The sequence below is a fragment of the Oncorhynchus keta genome, chromosome 21 (genome assembly GCF_023373465.1).
Source record: "Oncorhynchus keta strain PuntledgeMale-10-30-2019 chromosome 21, Oket_V2, whole genome shotgun sequence".
Lineage (NCBI taxonomy): Eukaryota > Metazoa > Chordata > Actinopteri > Salmoniformes > Salmonidae > Oncorhynchus > Oncorhynchus keta.
The window spans coordinates 57,269,683-57,292,494 of record NC_068441.1 but is presented as its reverse complement, the minus strand read 5'-3'; the positions used below and the strand labels follow the sequence as shown (position 1 = coordinate 57,292,494).

Sequence of the window (22,812 nt, the reverse complement as noted above, 5' to 3'; positions counted from 1 at the left end):
TCAGAGCCTTTGCTATGAGACTCGACGTTGAGCTTAGGCATTCTTAAATGGAAGATGTTTGGAACCATCAAGACTCTTCCTAGAGCTGGCCGCCTGGAAAAACTGAGAAATAGGCAGAAAAGGGACTCGGTCAGGAAGGTGACCAAGAACTTGATGGTCACTCTGATAGAGTTCCAGAGTTCCTCTGTAGAGATGGGAGAACCTTCCAGAAGGACAACCATTTCGGGAGCACTCCACCAATCAGGCATTTATGGTAGAGTGGCCAGGTGGAAGCCACTCCTCAGTAAAAGGCACATGACAGCCCATTGAGTTTGCAAAAAGGCACCTAAAGACTCTCAGACCATGAGAAACAAGATTCTCTGGTCTGATGCAACCAAGATTGAACTCTTTGGCCTGAATGCCAAGCATCTGTCTGGAGTTAACATGGCACCATTCTTACGGTGAAGCATGGTGGTGGCAGCATCATCATGCTGTGTGGATGTTTTTCATCGGCAGGGACTGGGAGACTAGTCAGGATCGAGATAAAGATGAACGGCGCAAAGGACAGATAGATCCTTGATGAAAACCTGCTCCAGAGCGCTCAGGACCTCAGACTGGGGTGAAGGTTCACCTTCCAACAGGACAACGACCCTAAGCACACAGCCAAGACAACGCAGGAGTGGCTTCGGGACAAGTCTTGAGTGTCCTTGAGGGGCCCAGTCAGAGCCCGGACCTGAACCCGATCTAACATCTCTGGAGAGACCTTTTAACCAGCTGTGCGGTGACACTCCCCATTAGAGGTCGACCGATTATGATTTTTCAACACCGATACCGATTATTGGAGGACCAAAAAAGCCGATACCGATTAATAGGCCGTTTTTTATTTGTTTATTTATTTGTAATAATGACAATTACAACAATACTGAATGAACACTTATTTTAACTTAATATAATACATCAATAAAATCAAAAAAGCCTGAAATAAATAATGAAACATTTTCAATTTGGTTTAAATAATGCAAAAACAAAGTGTTGGAGAAGAAAGTAAAAGTGCAATATGTGCCATGTAAGAAAGCTAACATTTAAGTTCCTTGCTCAGAACATGAGAACAAATGAAAGCTGGTGGTTCCTTTTAACGAGTCTTCAATATTCCAAGGTAAGAGGTTTTAGTTTGTAGTTAATATAGTATTTATAGGACTATTTCTCTCTATACCATTTTGTTTTTCATTAACCTTTGACTATTGGTTATTCTTATAGACACTTTAGTATTGCCAGTGTAACAGTATAGCTTCTGTCCCTCTCCTCTCTCCTCCCTGGGCTCGAACCAGGAACACAACGACAACAGCCACCCTCGAAGCAGCATTACCCATGCAGAGCAAGGGGAACAACTACTCCAAGTCTCAGAGCGAGTGATGTTTGAAACGCTATTAGCGCGCACCCCGCTAACTAGCTAGCCATTTCACATCGGTTACACCAGCCTCATCTCGGGAGTTGATAGGCTTGAAGTCATAAACAGAAGAGCTGCTGGCAAAACGCACGAAAGTGCTGTTTGAATGAACGAGCTGCTACCAACCACCGCTCAGTCAGATACGTGTATGCTTGTATGCTCAGTCAGTTTATATGCAACGCAGGCCACGCTAGATAAACTAGTAATATTATCAATCATGTGTAGTTAACTAGTGCTTATGATTGTTTTTTATAAGATAAGTTTAATGCTAGCTAGCAACTTACCTTGGCTTACTGCATTCGCATAACAGGCAGTCTCCTCGTGGAGTGCAACGAGAGGCAGGTGGTTATAGCGTTGGACTAGTTAACTGTAAGGTTGCAATACTGGATCCTCCGAGCTGACAAGGTGAAAATCTGCCGTTCTGCCCCTGAACAAGGCTGTTAACCCACTGTTCCTAGGCCGTATTTGAAAATGACAATGTGTTCTTAATTAACTGACTTGCCTAAGATTTCCCTTCACTGGAACTAAGGGGCCCAAACCATGAAAAACAGCCCCAGACCATTATGCCTCCTCCACCAAACTTGACAGTTCAAAACAATTTTTGGGGTCACATACACGTTTAGTAGATGTTATTACGGGTGTAGTGAAATACTTTGATTTCTAGCTCCAACAGTTCAGTAATATCTAGAAATTTCACAACAATACACACATCTAAAGTAAAGGAATGGAATTAAGAATATATCAATATTTGGATGAGCAATGTCAGAGCGGCACAGACTAAGATACAGTAGAATAGTATAGAATACAGTATATACATATGAGATGAGTAATGCATAGACTAAGATACTGTAGAATAGTATAGAATACAGTATATACATATGAGATGAGTAATGCATAGACTAAGATACAGTAGAATAGTATAGAATACAGTATATACATATGAGATGAGTAATGCATAGACTAAGATACAGTAGAATAGTATAGAATACAGTATATACATATGAGATGAGTAATACATAGACTAAGATACTGTAGAATAGTATAGAATACAGTATATACATATGAGATGAGTAATGCATAGACTAAGATACTGTAGAATAGTATAGAATACAGTATATACATATGAGATAGTAATGCATAGACTAAGATACAATAGTATAGAATACAGTGTATATACATATGAGATGAGTAATGCATAGACTAAGATACAGTAGAATAGTATAGAATACAGTATATACATATGAGATAGTAATGTATAGACTAAGATACTGTAGAATAGTATAGAATACAGTATATACATATGAGATGAGTAATGCATAGACTAAGATACTGTAGAATACAGTATAGAATACAGTATATACATATGAGATGAGTAATGCATAGACTAAGATAATGCTGTAAGAATAGTATAGAATACAGTATATACATATGAGATGAGTAATGCATAGACTAAGATACAGTAGAATAGTATAGAATACAGTATATACATATGAGATGATATAATGTACAAGATGAGTAATGCATAGACTAGAATGTAGAATAGATACATATGAGATGAGAATAGTATAGATGTAATGCATAGACTAAGATACTGTAGAATAGTATAGAATACAGTATATACATATGAGATGAGTAATGTAGACTAGACTAAGATACAGTATATACATATGAGAATAGTATAGACTAAGATACTATATACATATGAGATGAGTAATGCATAGACTAAGATACAGTAGAATAGTATAGAATACAGTATATACATATGAGATGAGTAATGCATAGACTAAGATACAGTAGAATAGTATAGAATACAGTATATACATATGAGATGAGTAATGCATATACCATGATACTGTAGAATAGTATAGATAATGAAAAGGTAATGCAAGATATGTAAACATGATTTAAGTGACGAGTGTTTTCAAGTCTATTTATATTGGGCGGCAGCCTCTAACGTGTTAGTGATGGCTATTTTACAGTCTGAAGGCCTTGAGATAGAAGCTCTTTTTCAGTCTCTCGATCCCAGCTTTGATGCACCTGTGCTGACCTCGCCTTCTGGATGATAGCGGGGTGAACAGGCAGTGGCTCAGGTGGTTGTTGTCCTTGATGATCTTTTTAGCCTTCCTGTGACATCGGGTGGTGTCGGTGTCCTGGAGGGCAGGTAGTTTTCCCCCGGTGATGCATTGTGCAGACCTCACTCCCCTCTGGGAGAACCTTACGATTGTGGGCAGAGAAGTTGCCGTACCAGACTACAGGATGCTCTCGATTGTGCATCTGTAAACATTTTAGGTGCCAAGCCAAATTTCTTCAGCCTCCTGAGACAAGCACACACACACACACACACACACACACACTGAGACACAGACAAACACACACACACTGAGACACACACACACAAACATGTATTTTGTTACATTAAAACAATTCTGTGATTAATTTGTTAATAATATTATGGTTCCAACAGGTGTATTTCCTGGGTCCCAACGCTAAGAAGCGTCCTGCAGTCGCTGGGGGCAACAACAATGGGGGTTTTGATGACGAGCAGGGCGGGTACATCCATGTACCCCACGATCACCTGGCCTTCAGATACGAGTTCCTCAAAGTCATCGGCAAGGGCAGCTTCGGACAGGTAACGCTTTAACCTCTGACCCCTGGACCCAGTTAATTTCCCCCTCATCTTTTCTCTTCATGTTTCCTTAACTTAATTAGTTGCACACAACTTTTTAAGGCATATTCCCCCCTTAAATGAAGTGAAATGTTTTTATATTTTTGATTATTTAACCTTTATTTAACTAGGCAAGTCGGTTAAGATCAAATTGTTATTTATAATGATGGCCTACCAAGAGGCAAAAGGCCCATGAGGTCCCTTAACGGCTTCATTCAGTATGGATATCAATGTAAACTGCATTTTTGGAGGTGAATGTTGCTTTCATCTGCTCTGGTTACAAAAGGAAAATATCAACCAGCTAGCTACTTAGTTATTCAATGGAAAGTGCACAATCAGTAGCTATAGCTACTTTGTGAGCTCGCTGGCTAGTTATCTATAGCTACTCTGTGAGCTAGCTGGCTCGTTAGCTATAGCTACCCTGTGAGCTAGCTGGCTAGTTAGCTATAGCTACTTTGTGAGCTAGCTGGCTAGTTGGCTATAGCTACTCTGTGAGCTAGCTGGCTAGTTGGCTATAGCTACTCTGTGAGCTAGCTGGCTAGAGTTAGCTGGCTAGTTAGCTACTCTGTAAGCTAGCTGGCTAGTTAGCTACTCTGTGAGCTAGCTTCATGTACTAGAAAGGAATAAAAACAAGTTGAGGAAAAGCAACTACAAGAAAAGTGTTTTATCTTCTGAATCAATTTGTTTCTCCTGTCTTGAATCTCCTGTCTTGAATATAGAAGTTTTGTTTTGCGATCTCCCAAAATAAAGGCAATCTCTTTGGGGAGACTTTGTCAATGAACCAGGTCGTCTCCATGGTAACCAGAGACTCTTTCTGCAGTACTTGCCTTCAAACTACCGTAAAACCCTTAAATTGTGCCCTTACCTAGGGAAATGTTAGTAACACCTTTAAACAATTAAACAAGGGGAAATTATTCCTTAAAGCACAGGGTGTCAAACTCATTCCATGGAGGGTCTAGTGTCTGCTGGTTTTTGTTTTTCCTTTCAATTAAGAACTAGACAACCAGGTGAGGAGAGTTCCTTACTGAGACCTAGACAACCAGGTGAGGGGAGTTCCTTACTGAGACCTAGACAACCAGGTGAGGGGAGTTCCTTACTGAGACCTAGACAACCAGGTGAGGGGAGTTCCTTACTGAGACCTAGACAACCAGGTGAGGAGAGTTCCTTACTGAGACCTGGACAACCAGGTGAGGAGAGTTCCTTACTGAGACCTGGACAACCAGGTGAGGAGAGTTCCTTACTGAGACCTGGACAACCAGGTGAGGAGAGTTCCTTACTGAGACCTGGACAACCAGGTGAGGAGAGTTCCTTACTGAGACCTGGACAACCAGGTGAGGAGAGTTCCTTACTGAGACCTGGACAACCAGGTGAGGGGGGTTCCTTACTGAGACCTGGACAACCAGGTGAGGGGGGTTCCTTACTGAGACCTGGACAACCAGGTGAGGGGGTTCCTTACTGAGACCTGGACAACCAGGTGAGGGGAGTTCCTTACTGAGACCTAGACAACCAGGTGAGGGGAGTTCCTTACTGAGACCTAGACAACCAGATGAGGGGAGTTCCTTACTGAGACCTAGACAACCAGATGAGGGGAGTTCCTTACTGAGACCTAGACAACCAGGTGAGGGGAGTTCCTTACTGAGACCTAGACAACCAGGTGAGGGGAGTTCCTTACTGAGACCTAGACAACCAGGTGAGGGGAGTTCCTTACTGAGACCTAGACAACCAGGTGAGGGAGTTCCTTACTGAGACCTAGACAACCAGGTGAGGAGAGTTCCTTACTGAGACCTAGACAACCAGGTGAGGGGGTTCCTTTCTGAGACCTAGACAACCAGGTGAGGGGAGTTCCTTACTGAGACCTAGACAACCAGGTGAGGGAGTTCCTTACTGAGACAACCAGGTGAGGGAGTTCCTTACTGAGACCTAGACAACCAGGTGAGGGGAGATCCTTACTGAGACCTAGACAACCAGGTGAGGGGAGATCCTTACTGAGACCTAGACAACCAGGTGAGGGGAGTTCCTTACTGAGACCTAGACAACCAGGTGAGGGGAGTTCCTTACTGAGACCTAGACAACCAGGTGAGGGGAGTTCCTTACTGAGACAACCAGGTGAGGGGAGTTCCTTACTGAGACAACCAGGTGAGGGGAGTTCCTTACTGAGACCTAGACAACCAGGTGAGGGGAGTTCCTTACTGAGATCTAGACAACCAGGTGAGGGGAGATCCTTACTGAGACCTAGACAACCAGATGAGGGGAGTTCCTTACTGAGACCTAGACAACCAGGTGAGGGGTTTTTCTTACTGAGACCTAGACAACCAGGTGAGGGGAGTTCCTTACTGAGACCTAGACAACCAGGTGAGGGGAGTTCCTTACTGAGACCTAGACAACCAGGTGAGGGGAGTTCCTTACTGAGACCTAGACAACCAGGTGAGGGGAGATCCTTACTGAGACCTAGACAACCAGGTGAGGGGAGATCCTTACTGAGACCTAGACAACCAGGTGAGGGGAGTTCCTTACTGAGACCTAGACAACCAGGTGAGGAGAGTTCCTTACTGAGACCTAGACAACCAGGTGAGGGGGTTCCTTACTGAGACAACCAGGTGAGGGGAGTTCCTTACTGAGACAACCAGGTGAGGGGAGTTCCTTACTGAGACAACCAGGGTGAGGGGTGTTCCTTACTAATCAGTGATCTCCTTGGTATCAAACTACAAGTGAAACACTTAAGAGGTTTTATGCAACCTGACCCTTAACCCATGAACCCTAACCCTCGTCCCCTCAAGGTGCCACAACAGCCTATTGGTTTTATGCAACCTGACCCTTAACCCATGAACCCTAACCCTCGTCCCCTCAAGGTGCTACAACAGCCTGTTGGTTGGTTTTTGATTGATTACCTGATAGATGTATTGATGGGATAACTGACGTATTGACAAATATATATATATATATTGATCTGATGACCAGGTGGCGAAGGTGTACGACCACAAGCTGCAGCAGCACCTGGCTCTGAAGATGGTCCGTAACGAGAAGCGTTTCCACCGCCAAGCCCAGGAGGAGATACGTATCCTCGAGCACCTCCGTAAGCAGGACCGCTCTGGATCCATGAACGCCGTCCACATGCTAGAACACTTCACCTTCAGAAACCACATCTGCATGACCTTTGAACTGCTCAGCATGAACCTGTATGAGCTGATCAAGAGGAATAAGTTCCAGGGCTTCAGTCTGCCGCTGGTCAGGAAGTTTGCCCACAGCATCCTGCAGTGTCTGGAGGCTTTGAACCGACATCGGATCATCCACTGTGACCTGAAGCCGGAGAATATACTGCTGAAACAGCAGGGACGGAGTGGAATCAAGGTGAGGACGACTACACACACTACACACACTACACACACTACACACACTACACACACTATACACACTATACACACTATACACACTATACACACTATACACACTATACACACTACACACACTATACACACTATACACACTATACACACTATACACACTATACACTATACACACTACACACACTACACACACTACACACACTATACACACTATACACACTATACACACTACACACACTATACACACGACACACACTATACACACTACACACACTACACACACTACACACACTATACACACTATACACACTATACACACTACACACACTATACACACTATACACACGACACACACTACACACACTATACACACTATACACACTACACACACTACACACACTATACACACTACACACACTACACACACTACACACACTACACACACTATACACACTATACACACTATACACACTACACACACTATACACACTACACACACTATACACACTATACACACTATACACACTACACACACTATACACACTGCACACACTATACACACTATACACACTATACACACTACACACACTATACACACTATACACACTATACACACACCACACACTACACACACTACACACACTACACACACTATACACACTATACACACTATACACACTACACACACTATACACACTATACACACTACACACACTACACACACTACACACACTATACACACTACACACACTATACACACTACACACACTACACACACTACACACACTATACACACTACACACACTATACACACTATACACACACTACACACACTATACACACTATACACACTATACACACACTACACACTCTACACACTACACACACTATACACACTATACACATTATACACACTATACACACGACACACACTACACACACTATACACACTATACACACTACACACACTATACACACACTACACACTACACACACTACACACACTACACACACTATACACACTATACACACACTATACACACACTACACACACTATACACACACTACACACTACACACTATACACACACTACACACTATACACACTACACACACTACACACACTATACACACTATACACACTATACACACACTACACACACTATACACACTATACACACTATACACACTATACACACACTACACACACTATACACACACTACACACACTACACACACTACACACACTATACACACTATACACACTACACACACTATACACACTACACACACTACTACACACTATACACACTATACACACTACACACACACACTACACACACTATACACACTACACACACTACACACACTATACACTACACACACTACACACACTACACACACTACACACACTACACACACTACACACACTACACACACTACACACACTACACACTATACACACTACACACTATACACACTATACACACTACATACACTACACACACTACACACTACACACACTATACACACTACACACACTACACACTACTACACACACTATACACACTATACACTACACACACTACACACACTATACACTACACACACTACACACACTATACTACACACACTACACACACTACACACACTACACTACACACACTATACACACTATACACACTACACACACTACACACTATACACACACTACACTACACACACACTATACACACTACACACACTACACACACTATACTACACACACTATACACACTATACACACTACACACTATACACACTACACACACTATACACACTACACACACTACACACTATACACACTACACACACTATACACACTACACACACTACACACTATACACACTACACACACTATACACACTACACACACTACACACTATACACACTACACACTACACACTATACACACTATACACACTATACACACACTATACACACACTATACACACTATACACACTACACACACTACACACTATACACACTATACACACTACACACACTACACACTATACACACTACACACACTATACACACTACACACACTATACACACTACACACACTACACACTACACACACTATACACACTATACACACTACACACACTATACACACTACACACACTATACACACTACACACACTATACACACTATACACACTACACACTATACACACTACACACACTACACACACTATACACACTATACACACTACACACACTATACACACTACACACACTATACACACTACACACACTATACACACTACACACACTACACACTATACACACTATACACACTACACACACTACACACACTACACACACTACACTACACACACTACACACACTACACACACTATACACACTACACACACTACACATACACACTACACACTACACACTATACACACTACACACACTATACACACTACACACACTACACACTATACACACTACACACACTATACACACTACACACACTATACACACTACACACACTATACACACTACACACACTATACACACTACACACACTACACACTATACACACTACACACACTACACACACTATACACACTATACACACTACACACTACACACACTATACACACTACACACACTACACACACTATACACACTACACACACTACACACTATACACACTACACACACTACACACACTATACACACTACACACACTACACTACACACACTACACACTATACACACACTATACACACTACACACACTACATACACTATACACACTACACACTACACACTATACACACTACACACACTATACACACTACACACACTACACACTATACACACTACACACACTACACACACTACACACTATACACACACTACACACACTACACACACTATACACACTACACACACTACACACTATACACACTATACACACTACACACACTACACACTATACACACTACACACACTATACACACTCTACACACTATACACACTACACACACTATACACACTATACACACTACACACACTACACACACTATACACACTACACACTATACACACTACACACACTATACACACTACACACACTACACACTATACACACTACACACACTATACACACTACACACACTATACACACTATACACACTACACACACTATACACACTACACACTATACACACTATACACACTACACACACTATACACACTACACACACTACACACACTATACACACTACACACACTATACACACTATACACACTACACACACTACACACACTATACACACTACACACTATACACACTATACACACTATACACACTATACACACTATACACACTACACACACTACACACTATACACACTACACACACTACACACACTACACACACTACACACTATACACACTACACTACACACACTACACACACTACACACACTATACACACTACACACTATACACTCTACACACACTACACACTATACACACTATACACACTACACACTCTACACACACTACACACACTATACACACTACACACACTATACACACTACACACACTACACACACTATACACACTATACACACTATACACACTATACACACTATACACACTACACACACTATACACACTACACACACTATACACACTACACACTACACACACTACACTACACACAATACACACACTATACACACTACACACACTATACACACTACACACACTACACACATTACACACTATACACACACTACACACACTACACTACACACTATACACACTATACACACTACACACACTATACACACTACACACACTATACACACTACACACACTACACTACACACTACACACACTACACTACACACTACACACACTATACACACTACACACACTATACACACTACACACACTATACACACTACACTACACACACTACACACACTACACTACACACTACACACACTACACTACACACACTACACTACACACACTACACACACACTACACACACTACACTACACACTACACACACTACACACACTAATAATAATAATAATAATAATATATGCCATTTAGTCACTACACACTACACACACTACACTACACACACTACACACTATACACACACTACACACACTACACACTATACACACACTATACACACTACACACACTACACACACTATACACACACTACACACTATACACACACTACACTACACTACACACACTACACACACTACACACACTACACACACTATACTACACACACTACACACACTACACACTATACACACACTACACACTATACACACACTACACACTATACACACACTACACTACACACACTACACTACACACACTACACACACTATACACACTACACACACTACACACACTACACACACACTACACACACTACACACTATACACTACACACACACTACACACACTATACACACTACACACACTACACACTATACACACTACACACACTATACACACTATACACACTACACACACTATACACACTATACACACTATACACACTATACACACTACATACACTACACACACTACACACACACACACACTATACACACTACACACACTACACACACTATACACACTATACACTACACACACTACACACACTACACACACTACACACACTACACACACTATACTACACACACTACACACACTACACTACACACACTATACACACTATACACACTACACACACTACACACTATACACACACTACACTACACACACACTATACACACTACACACACTATACACACTATACACACTACACACTATACACACTACACACACTATACACACTACACACACTACACACTACACACACTATACACACTATACACACTATACACACTACACACACTACACACTATACACACTACACACACTACACACTATACACACTACACACACTATACACACTACACACACTATACACACTACACACACTACACACTACACACACTATACACACTATACACACTACACACACTATACACACTACACACACTACACACTATACACACTACACACACTACACACACTATACACACTATACACACTACACACACTATACACACTACACACACTACACACACTATACACACTACACACACTACACACACTATACACACTACACACTATACACACTATACACACTACACACACTACACACACTATACACACTACACACACTACACACACTACACACTACACACTATACACACACTATACACACTACACACTACACACTATACACACTACACACACTATACACACTACACACACTATACACACTACACACACTATACACACTACACACACTACACACTATACACACACTACACACTATACACACACTACACACACTACACACACTATACACACTACACACTATACACACTACACACACTATACACACTACACACACTACACACTATACACACACTATACACACTACACACACTACACACTATACACACTACACACACTACACACACTATACACACTACACACTATACACACTACACACACTATACACACTACACACACTACACACTATACACACTACACACACTATACACACTACACACACTATACACACTATACACACTACACACACTATACACACTACACACTATACACACTATACACACTACACACACTATACACACTACACACACTACACACTACACACACTACACACACTATACACACTACACACACTACACACACTATACACACTACACACACTACACACACTACACACTATACACACACTATACACACTACACACACTACACACACTATACACACTACACACTATACACACTACACACTACACACACTACACACACTACACACACTATACACACTACACACACTACACACACTACACACTATACACACTATACACACTATACACACTACACACACTACACACACTACACACTACTACACACACTACACACACTACACACACTATACACACTACACACTATACACACTACACTATACACTCTACACACACTACACACACTACACACACTACACACACTACACACACTACACACTCTACACACACTACACACACTATACACACTACACACACTATACACACTATACACACTACACACACTACACACACTACACACTATACACACACTACACACTATACACACACTACACACACTACACACACTATACACACTACACACTATACACACTACACACACTATACACACTACACACACTACACACTACACACAATACACACACTATACACACTACACACACTATACACACTACACACACTACACACATTACACACACTACACACACTACACTACACACTACACACACTACACACACTATACACACTATACACACTACACACACTATACACACTACACACACTACACACACTACACTACACACTACACACACTACACTACACACTACACACACTATACACACTATACACACTACACACACTATACACACTACACACACTATACACACTACACTACACACACTACACACACTACACACACTACACTACACACAACACACACACTACACTACACACTACACACACCACACTACACACACACTACACACACTACACTACACACTATACACACTACACACACTACACACACTAATAATAATAATAATAATAATATATGCCATTTAGTCACTACACACTACACACACTACACTACACACACTACACACTATACACACACTACACACTATACACACACTACACACACTACACACACTACACACACTATACACACACTACACACTATACACACACTACACACTACACTACACACACTACACACACTACACACACTACACACACTATACTACACACACTACACACACTACACACTATACACACACTACACACTATACACACACTACACACTATACACACACTACACTACACACACTACACTACACACACTACACACACTATACACACTACACACACTACACACACTATACACACTACACACACTACACACACTACACACTATACACTACACACACACTACACACACTATACACACTACACACACTACACACTATACACACTACACACACTATACACACTATACACACTACACACACTATACACACTACACACACTATACACACTATACACACACTATACACACTATACACACTACACACACTACACTACACACTATACACACTACACACACTACACTACACACTATACACACTACACACACTACACACACTACACACACCACACTACACACACACTACACACACACACACACTACACTACACACTACACACACTACACTACACACTACACACACTACACTACACACACTACACACACACTACACACACTACACTACACACTATACACACTACACACACTACACTACACACTACACACACTACACTACACACACTACACACTATACACACACTATACACACTACACACACTACACACACTATACACACACTACACACTATACACACACTACACACTACACTACACACACTACACACACTACACACACTACACACACTACACACACTATACTACACACACTACACACACTACACACTATACACACACTACACACTATACACACACTACACACTATACACACACTACACTACACACTACACACACTACACACTACACACACTACACACACTACACACACACTACACACACTACACACACTACACACACTACACACTATACACACACTACACACTATACACACACTACACTACACACACACTACACTACACACACACTACACACACTATACACACTACACACACTACACACACTATACACACACTACACACTATACACACACTACACATACTACACACTACACTACACACACTATACACACTACACACACTACACACTATACACACACTACACTACACACACACTACACACACTATACACACTATACACACTACACACACTATACACACTACACACTATACACACTACACACTATACACACACTACACTACACACACACACTATACACACTATACACACACTACACTACACACACACACACACTATACACACTATACACACTATACACACTACACACTATACACACTATACACACTATACACACTACACACACTACACTACACACACACACTATACACACTACACTACACACACACACTATACACACTATACACACTATACACACACTACACACACACACTATACACACTACACACTACACACACTACACACACTATACACACACTACACACTATACACACACTATACACACTATACACACTATACACACTACACACACTACACACTATACACACTACACACTATACACACACTACACTACACTACACACACACTACACACACTACACACACTACACACACTACACACACTATACACACTATACACACTACACACACTATACACAGAGAATATACTGCTGAAACAGCAGGGACGGAGTGGAATCAAGGTGAGGATGGGACGACTATACACATTACACACACTACACACACTATACTACACACACTACACACTACACACTATACACACACTATACACACACTATACACACACTATACACACACTATACACACTACACACACTACACACACTACACACACTACACACACTATACACACTATACACACTATACACACTACACTACACTATAATATATAATAATAATATATGCCATTTAGCAGACGCTTTTATCCAAAGCGACTTACAGTCATGTGTGCATACATTCTACGTATGGGTGGTCCCGGGAATCGAACCCACTACCCTGGCGTTACAAGCGCCATGCTCTACCAACTGAGCTACAGGGACCATCTATACACACTACACTATACACACTACACTATACACACTACACTATACACACTATACACACTACACTATACACACTATACACACTACACTATACACACTATACACACTACACTATACACACTATACACACTACACTATACACACTATACACACTACACTACACACTACACACACTATACACACTACACACACTACACACTATACACACTACACTACACACTCTACACACAACACACACTATACACACTATACACACTACACACACTACACACACTACACACTACACACACTACACACACTACACTACACACTACACACACACTACACACACTACACTACACACACACTACACATACACACAACACACTACACTACACACACACTACACTACACACACAGGAACACACACTACACACAGATACAGAAAGAAAGGCACACACACGCTCCTTGCTTTGCTATTTCTGTGTCTGACTCGGTCTCTCTGTCCAGGTGATAGACTTTGGTTCGTCATGTTTCCATCACCAGCGTGTCTACACGTACATCCAGTCCCGCTTCTACCGTGCCCCTGAGGTCATCCTGGGGTCACGCTACGGTCTCCCCATTGACATGTGGTCATTTGGCTGTATCCTGGCTGAGCTGCTGACAGGGTATCCCATGTTCCCAGGCGAGGACGAGGGGGACCAGCTGGCCTGTGTCATGGAGCTACTGGGCATGCCCCCTACCAAGCTGCTGGAGCAAGCCAAGAGGGCTAAGAACTTCATCTCCTCCAAGGGCCACCCGCGCTACTGCGGGGCTAACACCTTGCCCAGTGGGGCCACGGTGTTCACGGGCTCCCGCTCGCGCAGGGGTAAGCTCCGGGGTCCCCCTGCCAGTAAAGAGTGGAGCGCGGCCCTGAAGGGATGTGAAGATCTCACCTTTGCAGACTTTATTAAGAGGTGTCTAGACTGGGACCCTTCCAGCAGACTGACCCCTAGCCAGGCCCTCAGACACCCCTGGCTCTACCGACGCCTGCCTAAGCCCCTGGCCCCCGCCGCTGGGGAGAAGAAGGGAGCGGCAGAACACCACTCTACCTCCTTCCCATCCATCCCGCCGGCTAAAGGAGGGAGCGGCACAGGGGCAAATCACAAACAGAGAGCCAACATGATGGGAGACTCAGCAGGGTCCATACCCCTCCGCACCGTGCTGCCCAAACTGGTCTCATAGGACAGATGGAGAGAGGGACAGAACCAGGAGGTTTTAAATGAGTTGGGTTGTTCTTTTCTCTTTTGGTTTTCTGTGTTTTTAATTATTTTGGAACGCGTGGACACTCCAGGTGTTGATTTAGAATTGTATCTGGTAAACGGCCGTTTTGGACAGACTATATAAAGGTGTTTACAGCAGGTTAACTGACTCAGTGATTACTACATAGACACCTTAGAGCAGCTCCGGCCCTGCTGCTCTCCTACCTCATCATTCATTACAGGGTCTAGACCAGTCCCTGATGAGGGGAATCACCCACCTGGTGTCCCAGGTCTAGACCCTGATTAGAGGGAAATCACTCACCTGGTGTCCCAGGTCTAGACCCTGATGAGGGGAATCACCCACCTGGTGTCCCAGGTCTAGACCCTGATGAGGGGAATCACCCACCTGGTGTCCCAGGTCTAGACCCTGATTAGAGGGAAATCACTCACCTGGTGTCCCAGGTCTAGACCCTGATTAGAGGGAAATCACTCACCTGGTGTCCCAGGTCTAGACCCTGATTAGAGGGGAATCACCCACCTGGTGTCCCAGGTCTAGACCCTGATTAGAGGGGAATCACCCACCTGGTGTCCCAGGTCTAGACCCTGATTAGAGGGGAATCACCCACCTGGTGTCCCAGGTCTAGACCCTGATTAGAGGGAAATCACTCACCTGGTGTCCCAGGTCTAGACCCTGATTAGAGGGGAATCACCCACCTGGTGTCCCAGGTCTAGACCCTGATTAGAGGGGAATCACCCACCTGGTGTCCCAGGTCTAGACCCTGATTAGAGGGGAATCACCCACCTGGTGTCCCAGGTCTAGACCCTGATTAGAGGGGAATCACCCACCTGGTGTCCCAGGTCTAGGCCCTGATTAGAGGGAAATCACTCACCTGGTGTCCCAGGTCTAAATCAGTCCCTGATTAGAGGGGAATCACCCACCTGGTGTCCCAGGTCTAAATCAGTCCCTGATTAGAGGGGAATCACCCACCTGGTGTCCCAGGTCTAGACCCTGATTAGAGGGAAATCACTCACCTGGTGTCCCAGGTCTAGACCCTGATTAGAGGGAAATCACCCACCTGGTGTCCCAGGTCTAGACCCTGATTAGAGGGAAATCACTCACCTGGTGTCCCAGGTCTAGACCCTGATTAGAGGGGAATCACCCACCTGGTGTCCCAGGTCTAAATCAGTCCCTGATTAGAGGGGAATCACCCACCTGGTGTCCCAGGTCTAAATCAGTCCCTGATTAGAGGGGAATCACCCACCTGGTGTCCCAGGTCTAGACCCTGATTAGAGGGAAATCACTCACCTGGTGTCCCAGGTCTAGACCCTGATGAGGGGAATCACCCACCTGGTGTCCCAGGTCTAGACCCTGATGAGGGGAATCACCCACCTGGTGTCCCAGGTCTAGACCCTGATTAGAGGGAAATCACTCACCTGGTGTCCCAGGTCTAGACCCTGATTAGAGGGGAATCACCCACCTGGTGTCCCAGGTCTAAATCAGGCCCTGATTAGAGGGGAATCACCCACCTGGTATCCCAGGTCTAAATCAGTCCCTGATTAGAGGGGAATCACCCACCTGGTGTCCCAGGTCTAAATCAGTCCCTGATTAGAGGGGAATCACCCACCTGGTATCCCAGGTCTAAATCAGTCCCTGATTAGAGGGAAATCACCCACCTGGTGTCCCAGGTCTAAATCAGGCCCTGATTAGAGGGGAATCACCCACCTGGTATCCCAGGTCTAAATCAGTCCCTGATTAGAGGGGAATCACCCACCTGGTGTCCCAGGTCTAAATCAGTCCCTGATTAGAGGGGAATCACCCACCTGGTGTCCCAGGTCTAGACCCTGATTAGAGGGGAATCACCCACCTGGTGTCCCAGGTCTAGACCCTGATGAGGGGAATCACCCACCTGGTGTCCCAGGTCTAGACCCTGATGAGGGGAATCACCCACCTGGTGTCCCAGGTCTAGACCCTGATTAGAGGGAAATCACTCACCTGGTGTCCCAGGTCTAAATCAGTCCCTGATTAGAGGGGAATCACCCACCTGGTGTCCCAGGTCTAAATCAGTCCCTGATTAGAGGGGAATCACCCACCTGGTGTCCCAGGTCTAGACCCTGATTAGAGGGAAATCACTCACCTGGTGTCCCAGGTCTAGACCCTGATTAGAGGGAAATCACCCACCTGGTGTCCCAGGTCTAGACCCTGATGAGGGGAATCACCCACCTGGTGTCCCAGGTCTAGACCCTGATTAGAGGGAAATCACTCACCTGGTGTCCCAGGTCTAGGCCCTGATTAGAGGGAAATCACCCACCTGGTGTCCCAGGTCTAGACCCTGATTAGAGGGAAATCAGGTGTCCCAGGGTCCCTGATTAATCACCACCTGGTGTCCCAGGTCTAAATTAGGCCCTGATTAGAGGGGAATCACCCACCTGGTGTCCCAGGTCTAAATCAGGCCCTGATTAGAGGGGAATCACCCACCTGGTATCCCAGGTCTAAATCAGTCCCTGATTAGAGGGGAATCACCCACCTGGTGTCCCAGGTCTAAATCAGTCCCTGATTAGAGGGGAATCACCCACCTGGTGTCCCAGGTCTAGACCCTGATTAGAGGGGAATCACCCACCTGGTGTCCCAGGTCTAAATTAGGCCCTGATTAGAGGGGAATCACCCACCTGGTGTCCCAGGTCTAAATTAGGCCCTGATTAGAGGGGAATCACCCACCTGGTATCCCAGGTCTAGACCCTGATGAGAGGAGAACAGTGGCGCTGGCTTGGAGCTCCAGGGTCCTAGAGGTCATAGCTGTTCTACATGTTATTCTATGGGTTTAGTCAGCCAGGATCAGCTGTTTTCATCTCCAGTGTGTTTTGCTGTACAGCAGGTTTCTCAAACTCGGTCCCGGGGCCCCTCTTGGGTACACATTGGTTGTTGTCCTAGCACGACACAGCTGACTCAAATAATCAAAGCTTGACGATGAGTTGGTTATTTGAATCGGCTATGTTGTGCTAGGACAACAACTAAAACATGTGTGTACACACACACACACACACACACACACACACACACGCACACACACACGTCTGCCCTTGTTTGTGCGGTGTAGTGTCATATATATATGCTAAAGGAGATCTGTTGGATCATGTAGCAACAACCAGCTTTTAAAAATCATTGAATCATGTTGATGAGACACGGACCTCTCTGCTCCTACATGTTGATGAGACAGGTCCTTCTGAGGAGACACGGACCTCTCTGCTCCTACATGTTGATGAGACAGGTCCTTCTGAGGAGACACGGACCTCTCTGCTCCTACATGTTGATGAGACAGGTCCTTCTGAAGAGACAGGAACCTCTCTGCTCCTACATGTTGATGAGACAGGAACCTCTCTGCTCCTACATGTTGATGAGACAGGAACCTCTCTGCTCCTACATGTTGATGAGACAGGAACCTCTCTGCTCCTACATGTTGATGAGACAGGAACCTCTCTGCTCCTACATGTTGATGAGACAGGAACCTCTCTGCTCCTACATGTTGATGAGACAGGAACCTCTCTGCTCCTACATGTTGATGAGACACGGACCTCTCTGCTCCTACATGTTGATGAGACAGGAACCTCTCTGCTCCTACATGTTGATGAGACAGGTCCTTCTGAAGAGACAGGAACCTCTCTGCCCCTACACTCCTGCACAGAAAAATATCTTTCATCACAGACCACCTCGTTAGATCACTGAGCTGAGCCAGAGACTGGGCTATCTCTCTGCTAAATCACAATGTTTATTAAATCATTGTGTCCAGAGTTGTTTATCTCTCGTTATCGCTCCCTGTTGGTATGTGGTGGGGGGAGGAGAGTGAGAGTGCGGCTCTTTAACACTAATGTGGGTATATCTCTGTCGTTTACAGTAGCCTGGGGAGGGAGGGATGGATGTTACACTGAAAGGCGAGAGGAAAGAGGTAGCACATGCCACACCTCCCTGTTTACTCAGTGGTCGCTATGGAGCCTGCCGTGGTTGCCATGGTGTTGTCGTGGAGGGGCAGTAGGAGAGGTTAAAGGAGACGGAAGAGTGACATCATACTCTCTGTCAGCTGCAGGGCTTTAATCGTTGACGTGAAGCGGTCAGAACGTTGCAGATAGAAATAGATGAACTACAGCTGGAACGACTCCCTGTTCTACATAACAGACCTGACCATGTTTGTTCTACACCATACATTTCTACATCCTGAGATGGTGGAGGCTGATTTTAAAAGACGTTCTCGCTCTCAAGAGGCTTTATTGGCACGGGAAACATGTTTACAAAAGTGACAAGGCAAAACAACAACAACAAAACTATTTAGAATTTAGAACAGTCAACATTGCACTCAAAAAAAGGTTTTTACAAAAATATCAACATTTCAAATAAGTCTTGTTTGATTTTTCTTTTCAAATTCTTTATGTTTCTGTGTGAAATATGTATCTGTAACGTGGTTATACATTTAGCATGAGGTCAGGAAGTGCAGCTCAGTCTCTCACTCTCAGGGCTCTGGCAGACAAAGATCACGGACACTGCTGATACTCTTAGACACACACATTGTGTTAATGGTGCTGTCACTACACACACACACACACAGACGACATGTATGCATCAGGTGCATGTTGTATGGACCAGGCCACAGAGGTTATAGTTCAGGGTTCAACCTCCTCAACGACAGTCAGGGTTTGTTTTTATTTGGACTTATCCTGTATTCCTTCCTTTTTTTCTTTCTTTTTTTTTTATAGAAATTGTTTTTTTTTATAGCTTTTTGTTACTCAAGACGAGAGGGTTTTTAAAAGCATAAATGAAGGTGACGATGTGTTTTATAGCGTTAATGGTGGTGATGTGTGTTGTAGGCTGTTTCAGCATGATGGAATCACATGAAACTGTTTCAACACTGAGATGAAGACCTACTGTTAACCGGTGAGATGTAATAAAATATTAACTGAAAGGTCATGTTCCTCACATTTCTGTCCTGTTGTGTCGGTGTTACTGCTACACACCACATTCCCTCTCCCCAGCAGTGTGTGTGCGGGTGTGGTGTGGTATGGTGGGTTGGGTGGGCAACTGACCCTCACAGCCCCTCCTTATAACGCAGCTGCTCTGCCCATGTAGGCACGTACTCAGCTGTGTGCACCATGAGATCCTGCTGAGTCTCTATATGGTCAG

The 22,812-nt window shown here is 43.9% G+C and overlaps 2 protein-coding genes and 1 long non-coding RNA gene across 8 annotated transcripts in view; 2 read left to right on the top strand and 1 right to left on the bottom strand.

The window, feature by feature from the left end:
* dyrk3 (dual specificity tyrosine phosphorylation regulated kinase 3) overlaps positions 1 to 22,594 on the top strand; it is a 71,453-nt gene extending 48,859 nt beyond the window's left edge. The window contains exons 4-8 of the mRNA XM_052474481.1: positions 3,891 to 4,055; positions 7,050 to 7,439; positions 16,915 to 19,878; positions 20,036 to 20,911; positions 20,981 to 22,594. Of these exons, the coding sequence (XP_052330441.1) occupies positions 3,891 to 4,055; positions 7,050 to 7,439; positions 16,915 to 17,628 (1,269 nt within the window). The 3' untranslated portion in view covers positions 17,629 to 19,878; positions 20,036 to 20,911; positions 20,981 to 22,594. The remainder of the gene's footprint in view (positions 1 to 3,890; positions 4,056 to 7,049; positions 7,440 to 16,914; positions 19,879 to 20,035; positions 20,912 to 20,980) is intronic.
* On the top strand, positions 4,066 to 7,091 carry LOC127910499 (melanoma-associated antigen E1-like). Of its 5 annotated transcripts, none has more exons than XR_008075102.1 (6): positions 4,066 to 5,242; positions 5,566 to 5,817; positions 6,060 to 6,197; positions 6,300 to 6,371; positions 6,480 to 6,515; positions 6,588 to 6,645. XR_008075102.1 is itself a non-coding variant. In XM_052474480.1 (6 exons), the coding sequence occupies exons 1-6, from the start codon at positions 5,038 to 5,040 to the stop codon at positions 6,751 to 6,753; spliced, it is 948 nt and encodes a 315-aa protein (XP_052330440.1). In that variant the 5' UTR covers positions 4,066 to 5,037; the 3' UTR covers positions 6,754 to 7,091. The 5 variants fall into 5 exon arrangements, 1 of the variants encoding a protein (XP_052330440.1); XM_052474480.1 differs by lacking the exon at positions 6,588 to 6,645 and adding an exon at positions 6,689 to 7,091 and having other exon boundaries at positions 6,024 to 6,197; positions 6,228 to 6,371; positions 6,408 to 6,515; XR_008075100.1 differs by lacking the exon at positions 6,588 to 6,645 and having other exon boundaries at positions 6,228 to 6,371; positions 6,444 to 6,573.
* On the bottom strand, positions 5,309 to 6,411 carry LOC127910500 (uncharacterized). 2 transcript variants are annotated; one of them, XR_008075104.1, is made up of 4 exons: positions 6,294 to 6,411; positions 5,698 to 5,805; positions 5,590 to 5,625; positions 5,309 to 5,482 (listed from the first exon to the last, which is right to left on the bottom strand). It is a non-coding gene; the product is annotated as an uncharacterized LOC127910500 (long non-coding RNA). The 2 variants fall into 2 exon arrangements; XR_008075103.1 differs by lacking the exon at positions 5,590 to 5,625.
* Positions 22,595 to 22,812: the final 218 nt, after the last annotated feature.